This window comes from Lycium ferocissimum, chromosome 11 (genome assembly GCF_029784015.1).
Source record: "Lycium ferocissimum isolate CSIRO_LF1 chromosome 11, AGI_CSIRO_Lferr_CH_V1, whole genome shotgun sequence".
In the NCBI taxonomy this organism is placed as follows: Eukaryota; Viridiplantae; Streptophyta; class Magnoliopsida; order Solanales; family Solanaceae; genus Lycium; species Lycium ferocissimum.
Genome location: NC_081352.1, coordinates 29825183 through 29837493, shown reverse-complemented (window position 1 = coordinate 29837493; position 12311 = coordinate 29825183). Strand labels below are relative to the sequence as shown.

Below are 12311 nucleotides of genomic sequence, written 5' to 3'. Positions count from 1 at the left end.
CGTATTTATGTATTTATGTACATGAATCTTGTATCTATATTCGTTATTGTATTCCTAATCTTCCATTACGGTTATTAGAAATCCCTGCCTTAATCCATGAATCATGAATTCTTCCTCATGTGTTCTCATTATGTTTATATGAAACTTTATGATTCTATCTAGCAAGTTACAAGCATGTTTTCAAGTCAATTATATATATGATTACGAACTATTGTTATTACTCATGAATCAAGAACACGTTTGCAAGACTATGACAAGTTATCTTATGAAACTATATTTCAAGTTATTTCACGAAACCATGTTTACAAGTTATTTCGTGAAATCATGATTACAAGACAAGTACAAGTTAATTCACGAAAATCACGGGCTTCTTAGCCAATTATATTATGTTCATGTTTTGGGAGTTGCACGAATTACGAGAAGGCTCGGATGGCCGAAACTATGTAGCCACCATAGGACAAGGATCGCTCCGCCCGGATAGGACGATACCTTAATTTTACATCGAATGGATCCATGTGCACGATACCATCTTATACCCCGGCAAGGTATGAGGGCTTTGCTGATCGCGGCGAGGACCAGACTCTACGTACCCACGTGGTGATATCACATGTCGGTTGATGAAATGCTCTCCCTACTTATCATGTTTTGCTTATGTTATATATATATATATATATATATGTACTCATGCTCATGCTCATGTTCATGTCCAGCTTTTCAGTTTCAGTTCTTATCATGTTATTCCTTGTCCCATGTTATTTCTTTCAGTTGCTTTGCATACCAGTACATTCAATATGCTGACGCCCCCTTTTATTGCCCAGGAGCCTGCATTTCACGATGCAGGTACTAATATACAGGACGACACATCTGCTCAGTAAGACAGCATTCGTATCAGCTTATTGGTGAGCCCCACCTCATTCGGGGTTTAGTCAACTTTTGTTTTATGATTAGTTATGCATCTAAGGTATACTGGGGGCCTTGTCTCAGCAAGTATGTTTTCCAGTCAAACTCATGATAGAGGTTTCACAGACTAAACAAGTCAGTTATGTTATGTCAGACATTCAGAGTTGTATAGCCATTTTTGGCTCATTCATGTTATTTCCGCACTCATATTTAAAAAAGTATTTTTATTAAGTATTATGACTTATTACGTTTTATAAAGGCTTATCATGCATTCACGTTATATTCCACTCATGTTATGTCTCATGATGATTCAGCAAGCCATGTGGTTCGCTCGGTCACATGCAGTAAGGCACCGAGTGCCGTGTTTCGCCCAGGCCATGGTTCGGGGCGTGACAACTATTATCCTGAATTTGCAATAGAAGTAGTGAAAAGTATTTCTTGTTCAACAGGAGTAATATTGTTACACCTCAGAAAAAAAGAAGTTGAGTCCATGAAATAATTCTGCGGGCGAACAGTAGACGCGGATGAACAGTAAAAACACATAAATTAAAAACCGAGAAAATCTAATTTTTTTTCATTTTCTACCCCTCTCTCTCACTCTAAACTCTCTCTAAACCCTCCCAAACCCTCCTAAAAGATCTCTAAATCTTTCAAGTTGAATTCCTCCAAATCAAATCAAGATTTCATCTTAGGAATTGGAAACTAGTTAGGAAAGGATTATAGTATTTGGTGCTTGATGTGTGGCTGATTATTGAAGCTTGGAGCTAGGATTTTAGTTGAGTTTTCTGGGCAATAAGGTATGTAATATACTCTACTCTTGTTAATTAAGTTATTCATGGGAGAATTCCCTAGTTTAAAGTGAAGGAAATTATGTTATGAAGTCATAGATTAGTTGGTTGATATGGTTGCCTTGAGGGTTGTTTTTGATTGGAACTTTGAGAGATTTCTAGGTGCTTATATTGCTATATGAGGTTGTTGATATTTTTGTTGATGTTGTTGATAAGTTGTTGTTCTTGAATTTGGGAGAATAAAGTATATAAAGATATTGTATACAAAGCGTATACCGGGCTGTTTTGTGCCGATATTTGGGGCTGTTTTATGTAATTTTCCTGGCTGTTTTATGATAATATTTTGGGGCTATTTTATGTGATTTTCGTGGCTGTTTGTGACAATATTTTGGAGTGTTTTTATGTAATTTTCGTGGTTATTTTGTGACTATATTTTGGAGCTGTTTGGTATAATATTTGTGGCTGTTTTGCGATGATATTTTGGGGACTGTTTTATGGTCGTTATGGACTGTTTTGTGGGCTGGAATATCAGGGGATTGGCTGTAGTTGTTGTTGTTATATTATGGTTATACGGAGATAAAGAAGTGTATACAAGCATTGGCATTCGAATGTATATTGGGCTGTTTTGGGAGTAATTTAAGAATGGATTTAATTCTAGTTTAATATGAAATTGTTGGTATTGTTGTTGTGGTATTTTGATTGACGTTTGGCTAAGTTGAAATTTCGAGGATTGTTAAGTTTACAGGGGAAATGCTGCCCAATTTTCTCTGGAACTTACGACGCGTTCTTATAATCGATTAACTAATGTTAATATGAATTCTCCCGTGAAGGTAACGACGTGACATTGGGGGAGAGCAAGTGAACGATAACATAGCTAAACGACAAAGGTATGTGAGGCTAGTCCTTTCTTTCTAATGGCATGAATCCTATAGCATAAGTTCCCTTCCTCTTAATGAGTTCCTATATTCCGGAAAGCTAGAAGCTTATATCCATAAATATCTATATAAGATAAGAGATATGATATGATGATGCCATAGTGATAATGATGTTATTTATTGCTTACACTCACCTTATGTTCTAATTCCTTCAAGGTGAGGCAGAATGTCAATAATTGCTCCATAATGAAATCGGGAAATCACGACCTTACATCACCCCGATAGAGTATAGTTGATCTTGAGTCTTATGCATGTACTATGATAAGCATATTATGATAATCATATTATTACAAGTATTTTTGATGAGCATGTCATGATCATATTACACCGCGCCTAGTTGGCCGGGCAGTCACCGCTAAGGCGGGCAGCTATACGGATACACCATGACCTTTTGGCATGGGCAGACACCACTAGTGGGCGGCATGAGATGGTACCCCGGACGCGGGCTAATGTTATTGATTATCATACCGTTCCGATATGGTCGTGCATTTATATACATATGTGTTATGCATACATGAGATGTTGAGTATGGAAGTAAGTCGCACGCAAGTATGCCTCTATGATTCATAGTTAGTTACAGATTATACCTTATTTTATTGATGCCTCCCTATTTCATTGATGTATTATTATTGATTATGCCTCTCATACTCAGTATAATATTCGTACTGACGTCCGTTTTCTTGGACGTTGTGTTCATGCCCACAGGTAGACAAGGAGACGATCTTGATCCAGGTGCATAGGAGTTAGCGGCTGATTTGAGAGCACTCCATTGTTCGGAAGTGCTTATGGTTATTCTGTTGTGTATATCTATGTATATTTTGGGCATGACGGAGTCTTGTTCCGCGTATATGTATAGTACTTCAGTAGAGGCTCGTAGGTACGCAGTGTGTGTAGTATGGTCTCACAGTTTTTACGTAGATGCATACTACTATTTTGATAGCCTAAGGGCTTATGTTTATAAAAGTACGATTTCTAGCATGAATTGTATATGAATTTGATAAAGAAGAGTATAAAAAGTATAGTGAGCAGTATAGTGAGCGGTGCTCGGTGGTTAGCCCCGGGTGCCCGTTGTGGCTCCTAGTCGGGTCGTGACAAATATAAATGAATGTTATACAATTATTCTTTACCATGATTGTTTTCTTCTCAAAATACTATGGCTCTTATAATTGAGTTGTGGACTGCATGTTTCATTTGGTTGCACATCTTGAATTTGAGAGTTAATATTTTCAATTACTTCCCTTTCCATCTTTATTAATTCCACTATTAAAAATTATCCAAAATTTCGACGGAAGGTGTCGTATCAACTTTGAATGTAAGACTTTGTTCAAGACAAATTGTTAACTGATTCTGTTATAGCCCGTATTTTGCACGTTTGGATATTTCAAAGTCATCGTGGAAAGTTAAGGGCGAGACCATTTTCCGAAATCATTTCAATGTACAAGTAGGTTATGAATATTGTTTACAAGTATTATTAGTATGGAAATATTGAGAAAGGTCAGGGGTAAAAAGAGAAATTTACAAGATGGCCAATGGAAATAATGTGGAAGGTTAGGGGCAAAATCGTAATATTGAGAAAAGTCGAGGGGCAAAAAGGGAATTTCACCCAAGTTTCATGAAAATTCCAAAGAGGCCATATTGGCCATGTGACAAAAATAAACAAAAAGGAAAAAAAATATAGAAAAAGATGACCAAGAAGTCATCCTTTTTTTCAAAAATTCAAGAAATCTCTAGAGAGGGGCATGTGCCCCTCACATGCTTGGAGAGATACCAATATATATATATATATGAGTTGCCTTCTATTCAAGAACAAAAAAAAAAAAAAGAAAGATGAAGAGCAAGGAGAAGGCCTATTCGGCCATGGCTAAGAAAAAAATAGCCATTGGAAATCTTGTGCCAAAAATTATTTTCTTCATGTATTCCTACCAATTCAAGGGTTCTCGACAACGTGGTATAATTATTTCGGAGGATAGGACGCTTGTTTCATCGATGTAGCATCTTGGTCAAGTGAAGGAGTTAGAAGGAAAAAGGTAAGAACTAGTCTCTTTTATTTTGTTATGATGGTTTATATATGTTGTAGGTTGAAGAAATGGATGAAGTATATGAAAATATGTGTGTTGCGTGCTTGGGCCGTGTGTGCATGTGATGTGTTGTGTGGAAGATTAAGTTCATTTTATGTTGCGAGTTGCTTGTTGTGGTATGAAGAAATGCATGAAATTCATGGAAATAATGTGAGTTGTGTGTGTGGCCGTGTAGTGGTGTTGTGGCCGTGGGTGTGTCTTGTCGTTGTGTAGAGAAAGAATGAATTAATGTTATTAGTGTTTTGGTTGTTGTTATGTGTAGAAATGAATGAAAAGCATAGAAATGTTGTGTGTTGAATGTGAGCCGTGTGGGTGTGTTATGTATGTTGTAGCCGTGTAGGGGGTGGTCATGTTGGAATGATGAACTGATATTATTTAATGTCTTGGTTGTTGTTGTGTGGGTTCTATGACAAAAATGAAGGTTTAATGATTTAAATAAGTTGGGATCATTTGTAGGTTGTTGGAAAAGATAATTGAATCATTTTGAAAGTTATTGAATTGAATAGAAGTGGATAGTGAAGTGTTGTTAGTATTGTTGTTGGATTGGCCGGGTTGAATTCCCGGATTACTGTATGTTGATTTGGGCCGAGCCATATTCTCGGGACGGTGTATTTACAGAGGAGGTGCTGCCGAAATTTCGACAGAAAGTAAGCGAATTTATTTGGGAGATTAAGACAAGTATTGGTTAAGAATGAATTCTTAAAGCTTTATAATTAATATTTGGTAAATGTGACCAAATTGTAGATTTTGGCAAACTTGGAGCTGGGATTTGGAGTAGCGTAAGAAGCGGAAAAGGTATGTAAGGCTTACTCTTTCCTTCTTTGGCATGTCTTAGATATAATAGGCTTGAATACGTGCCTCGGGGACCACTCTAATTCTAGAAATCCGAGTTTGAATTTAGTTACTATTCATTCAGTAGAATTGAACAAAATAAGGTACGCTTTTTTTGTAAAGAAGTGTTCAAACGTTCGTAACTCTTGAAAATGAAAGCGGAACGCCTTGAAACCTTCGAGGATAACCCAATGAGACGTAATGGCCACATTTTTATGTTTGCTACCCGACTTGACCCGAGGTGGGCCCACAATCCCTGAGACCTATGTGTATTGTTCTATTTGCCTTATTTCCGTACGATAATTAATGGAGACTTTTGGCTAATGTTCCGTGTTTGCTATAAGTATCCGGTAACTCAGATATGAGTATTCTGATTTGACTATCCTGACATAAACACTTCGATACGAATGATCTGATATGAGTATTCTGATATAAGCACTCTGATGTAAATATTCTGAAATAGAAATTCTGATGTAAGTATTCGGATATAAGCGTTGTGATATAAGCATTTGATACAAGTATTTTGATATGAGCATTCTCTGTAAGCTTTAATGTTCTTCATACACGATCCCGGATCGCTTGAAACGTCCGAAGAGGTCTCTGCACTTCAAAAGCCCATAACTTTTTGATACTAATTTGGAAGGACCCGAACCTTGCTTCTGGATCTTCATATGTCGGTAAGTGTACGTATCCATCGAGTCTGGATTTATGTGCATATGGTTTCTCATGGTTCTGCTCGTGCATGGCTTAATGTATCTTTCATCGAGTCCGGGCCGGGGCATGTTATGTTCTCGTGCGTACTCTACGGTATGATTCCGATTCACCGAGTCCCGGCCGGTGACATGTTCTCGTGCGCATTTCACCGCATTGTTCACCGAGTCCCTCGTACTTGCGGGCGGGACACGTTATCCGTATGTGTTTATGATGATACGGGGATGGCGGCCGGATGGCACTTGATATTATCCACCGAGACCCGATGGAGGGCGGGACACGTTATGTATACTTGGTACATGATTCGACATGCATGATTCTATACTACCGAGTCCCTTAACAAAGGGCCGGGACACGCTATTTGCATATATGATATATGATTTTGTTATGCATGATTTTAACTACCGAGTCCCTCACGGGAGGGCCGGGACACGTTAGACACATATGAGACATATGATATCATTTGAGCATCTCCGTGCATTCGGTATTCGTCCGATGTATGTCATCTTTTGAACGTTCGTACGTTCCGTATTTCGTCCGATATATGCGCATCTCGAACATTCCCCGTACGTCAGATTCCGTCCGATATATGACATCGTCTGAGCATTCTGTACGTTCGGTATTCCGTTCGGTATACGAACTCATCTGAATATTCTGTACGATCTGCACTCCGTCCGACGTGTGACATCACCGGTGCATACTGTATTTTCTGCACCTTTTCGGACATACGATCCGTAATTGCTAAATACGTATTTTGATATTTTCTGGATGACTCGCCTATCCTCCGCACTCTTTATGACATATGAGACAGTACCTAAGACTTGAGTCTGGAAAGTAAGCGTCTGGTATTTTGACTATTTTGAGTAATGTATTTATTTATTTATTTTTTTTGTCTTGTCTGTCTCGGTTATGGTTTTGTTTTCTGTATTGCATGCCTTACATGCTCAGTACACTTTTCATACTGACCCTCCGTCTTCGGGAAATTTCGCGTCTCATGCCACGTGTACTCCCGCATGAAGTTATTATTGAAGATGTTCCGGCGGAGATGGCAAGCCCATTTTCCTGTGAGTGCCGCCGAGTCGAGTTTGTCCGTTATGATTTACGGATCCGTGTTGGAGACTTTGCGCACAACGTCGTGGGTGTTCCATTAGCCGTTACGTTGTATGTATTGGTTACCGTTCAATTACGTATTTTATGTAATTTGAAAGCAACGAAAATAATTATTTTTGAAAGTTGTATTTTGTATTTTATCCTTATTAGAGAAAAATTTATGTGCGTAGTAAGAGTCTGAGGGTTGTAAGTTTGAAAGCCCATCACACCCTAATAAGGTTAGGGTGTGACAGATTCGACCTTGTTATGTGAGGAATTTTTAACCAAACACACCCTAAGAATCGTTGTAAAGAGAAAATAGTTCATTTTAACTCACTGTATTAATCACAACTAAAAAATGCACAGAAAGTAACCTCCTTTTAACTTTGACTATATCTCATAACATTTCCTCTAAAACACCAGACAAAACTCATTTCAACTCACTATATTCACAACACAAAGAAATTACACAAAAAGTACAGTAATAAGTCATATCATGCTCACTATACGCTATGGTTTCATGTTCACTTAATTCCTCCTTTTACCTTTTCGTTTCTTGTACTTCCCTTTTCCTTTTCCCTGCTTTCCAGCACCCTGGTCACCGCCTCGGGTCTCAAAAGTACTGACAGATGGAAGAAGATCCGTCGAAGCAACTTCATTACATGCTACATCAAGTTTCTCCGCGCATTGGTTCTCTAACGCGACACTTACATCCTTAGGCACGATGAGCTGATTCAAGAAAGCTTCTAGCTTGGGCTTTTTTGACAGAATGCTCTTTAGCAATTGTTCAATGCTTTCTTGTTCCAGAGTGCTGCATAACATTAAGCACAAAATACTTAAAAAAGGTTTTATTTAAAGATATGAAAAAAATTCATGTACAAAAACATGCTAGGAGAAGACGGTATCAAGACCAGCTTAAATGAGCAGAAATTTTCACCAAAAGGGATGCTCTTTTTGTATCTCTTGCAACTTATGGAAACTAAAGATCGTGACCTCATTGAAAATCTTGAGAAAAGTAAGCAAACAATTTAATGTTTTGCGTGTAAGGTTTGAGAAATGTATGAGGAGTATCCAATACAGGCACGAATTCTAGTGTCGGATTCGGCAAAATCTAAATTTTAAGATTCGGGAGTGCGATGATTCGGCTAAGATTCAAAATTATTACAATGGAGCTATAAAGAAATTCTAAATTTTGAGAGAGAATCCAAAATTTTAAGGTTCGGGTATATGTTTGTCCAACATTGCTTGAGAGGATAGAAATCAAAATTCAAAATTATAAAAATTTGTCCATGGACTATATTTGTATAACTTTTATGTTTGCATGCAACTTAGTAAAAAATAGGAGTCCAAATCCAAAGGGCGGTCTAAAAAGGGACGTTTGGATAATCAACCTTAAAAGAGCATGCTCCTATTTTATAAAGTATGTGCAATCACTCAAATAAAAAACAACCTCTGGGGCCAGGGGGCACATTTTAAAGATGAAGTGTTTGAATGAATTTCACATGTCACTATCCATATTAAACCTTAACATTTAGAACTCGACAGCAGCCACGTCGTATGCCCCTCGCCGTTCATATTAAAATTGGCGAGGGGTGGTGGAATTACGTTTTATTGATCTAAAATGACACACTTAACCAAAAGTAGCACAGTATGATATAATCCAGCAGAAAAAAAAAAAGTTAAAAAATGGTAAGAAACAGCAAACCTTTTATTCATTAATGAATCGAGTTGTAACAGCTCCTGAAGCATATTACGCGCTTCCTCCATCATGTCCTCGCCAGCATAAAGTTTCTTCCCCGAGCACAGATTAATTGCACCCGTCAAGAAGTTCATATTAGCATTCATTTCCTCCTTAAAACAGCAAAAAACACAAGTTCAGTAACTTAGTAGGAAGAGACAAAAACATGAAAACAAACAATTCAACAAGCACAGAGTTTTACTGAATTCCAAGTCATAACACTAAGAGAATTAGGATTAATTTCACCTTCAGATTAACCGTTAAGTCAAGTGCAGAAGTTCCACAGCCATCATTGCCAATAGACTTCAAGACATTCGATATTTCCTGAAACACGGCCCAATTCATCTGTTGATCTGACACGGAAGTAACTGCCGAAGGTGGCATTGCCAAACTGTTTGGTTGATCACCAGAAATTACGGAAATTTTCCCGGATGGATCAGACATGACTTCCGGAACAGTGACAGTTTGAACTAGTGAACTGTCACTTCTAGGTGGAAGCAACAAACTCAAGATATCTTCTCTGCTGCAGTTTGTTCCCAACTGCACCGAAACAACATTGGGATACTCGACTTCCGTAACAATCTCACCAAGGGTGACAACCAAAAGAGGATCTCCACACTTTTCAAAAGCTTCTCCAAAATCATTTATCTGAACGTAATTAATCTCCATTCCTCGCTGAAGAATGTCATAAAGTTCCTCCGGAAGCTGGTTCCTAACATCATCGATACTGAGTACTTTGAAAAGAACATCATAGTATTTCTCACAGTTCACACACAGTAAGCACAGGACAAGAACCAGTCTCAAAAACATTTGCTTATAGTACAGATGAATGTTAATTCTCGATCGTTCAATCCACTCAACTGTACCTGCTTTATCATAAATCAATTCTTGCACCATCACGAGTACGGAATCATAAAATTCTTCTAGAAGCTGTGTGTTAATTGCATGCGTGGAAGTCTTTCGGGCTTCAAACTGCTCAGATATCAGCCACTCCACAAATGAAGATTTTGCAGTGAAGAAGATTCCACGATATTGAGATACCAAAATCAGGAAGCGCTCAAGAAGATACAAGAAGCACACTGGGGAGAAAAAGTCATCTATTTTCATCCAATTTGCGCTGAAGGTATCCTGCAAAGCATCACAAAATTTCCGCAATAACGTAACCTCCATAGTTTCCGCCGCATTGTTTGAAGATCCCTCAGAACATTCAAGATTACCGTCGCTCGATAGAACTTCTTGAAATTCCAACAATTTTCCTCCAACAGAATCGCCTGACTCAAAATCTTCCATACATTCCCTCTGTTTCATGCAATTGAGAGTTTCAAAGAATGACTTCCAAGGAACATCCGATGGGATTCTTCCAACAACTTTCTTGTACAGCTCCTCGGAAAGATTGCCAGAAGCAAGCCATATCATCACTATCCTTCCAATCTGTCCATAACTAAGAAGATCACTGGTGCCAATGTCTCGAACAATGAATTCTTGAAGTACGTCACATGAAAGCTTTGTTCTCCTTAGAACAATCATACTGTCCACCATTGATTGTCGGGGATCGAGGGGGAATATCTTTTCAAAGTATTTTCCAGACAATATCAGAAAGTTATGTATTCTCCCATCATGGTGTTCGGACTCCAACAAAAACTTTGCGATCTCGTACACATTTAGTAGGCACATGCTTTGACAAAACAGAGGCATTGACTTTACGGCCAACTCATAGAGGGATGCAAGAGTTTCGAGAACTTTAAGACCAACTACGAGTAATTCTGTATGCCAATGAGTCCGGGCAGCAGAAATAAAATGCCGAGCATCAACAAATACCATCTGTTTGTTCCGTTTAATGACAAAGTTTTGAATGTTTTTGACCCATTCGGCTGCTGGATGAAGCAGAACATACGTAATGTTGAGACCATTCATCTGCTGCCTTGCGCCAAAGTATTTTAGGCAGAATTCTCCAATCTCCTTGAATTCACCATAATTTACGTCTCCGAGGCACTGGATAGAATCAAGAACATCGATGACATTCTTCTTCCACGAATTCCAAAAGTGAAGCATTGTCCCAACACTAACCTGGCAGCACGAAATCAGTTCTTCCAAATCATGTAGATTGCCCAATAACTTATCATCCCAAACATACTTCTTTACATCCACTCGAATATGAAAATCCAAGATTTTTCTACAGCACAACATTTCACCAAGGAAACTTTTACTTTTCTGAGAGGAACTGAATATATGCTTCAAGTCGGACCAGTCACCTGACTCACCTGCTAAAACTTTAATCTCAGTGCACATGGTTTCAAAATTTGACCCATGCTTCGCGAACGACGTCGCCTTCTTTAGGAGTTCATCCTTTCGCACGAACGATTTCAAAGGCCAACCTTTGCTTCCGTCCATCCATAAGGAGTGAGAGAGCACATATAAAAGGACGAGTGAGCACGCCTTATCGAAATCCCCTCCCTTCCCGAGAAGATCAGCTTCACAAAGAATATCACCATTCAGCCGTGCTATTTCCGCTGCTTCAGCAAAGTTTCCTGATTCTTCTTCTAAGAATTTCAGCTTACATGTCCATCGAGGCAGCTTTCGAGACATTAAGATATCTCCGCGATGTCCTATAAGGAACCCGACCATCACTACATTTATTCCTCCAATAGTCAACCTTAACATCTAAAGCTCTATTTGGCTTTACTTCAGTAAAGGAGATTAATTCAGCAAATGGTGCTTTGACTATGTCTTTCAAAGAAGCAGCAATTTCGGCTCGCGTTTCTTCCAGTAAGGGGAAAAAGAAAGAACCAAAGTAATGATCCAGTGATTCAAATGATTCTGGAATCTTCTCCGCCTAAACGACAACACGAAATCAAATTTACATGGTAACTTATGAAAATGTGACAAACACAACACATACTAGGGGGTATCCATTTACACAATTATCAATTTATCTCTTGAAAGTTCAAAAACAAATAACCTTTTTCAAACAGAAAAGGGAAACTTTTGAAAGTTAAAGGACATGTACAGCTTGTTGGATGGTTGTCACGTATCGTTTCATAATATATTCTATTGTGCTATATTGATTCGATAAATACAATGTTTGGATCGATTGTATCTTTTCACGTCTAGATAGTGGCGGAACTAAGTAGTGCCAAGGGCCCCTTCATCAGAGAATTACACTGTGCAATAGAATAAAAAAGATCTTTTTTGGTAATACGTGAGCTATTGAATCCCCTAATACGTGAGCTATTGAATCCCC

The 12311-nt window shown here is 38.4% G+C and overlaps 1 protein-coding gene and 1 long non-coding RNA gene across 2 annotated transcripts; one reads left to right on the top strand and one right to left on the bottom strand.

Annotated features, from left to right (window-relative positions):
• Positions 1 to 1454: 1454 nt before the first annotated feature.
• Positions 1455 to 3601, top strand: LOC132037344 (uncharacterized). Its single transcript, XR_009409849.1, has 2 exons — positions 1455 to 1697; positions 2519 to 3601. It is a non-coding gene; the product is annotated as an uncharacterized LOC132037344 (long non-coding RNA).
• A 4107-nt stretch (positions 3602 to 7708) lies between these two features.
• Positions 7709 to 11695, bottom strand: LOC132038215 (uncharacterized). The gene is made up of 3 exons (XM_059428920.1): positions 9317 to 11695; positions 9038 to 9183; positions 7709 to 8143 (listed from the first exon to the last, which is right to left on the bottom strand). The coding sequence occupies exons 1-3, from the start codon at positions 11693 to 11695 to the stop codon at positions 7861 to 7863; spliced, it is 2808 nt and encodes a 935-aa protein (XP_059284903.1). The 3' UTR covers positions 7709 to 7860.
• Between the last annotated feature and the right edge of the window lie 616 nt (positions 11696 to 12311).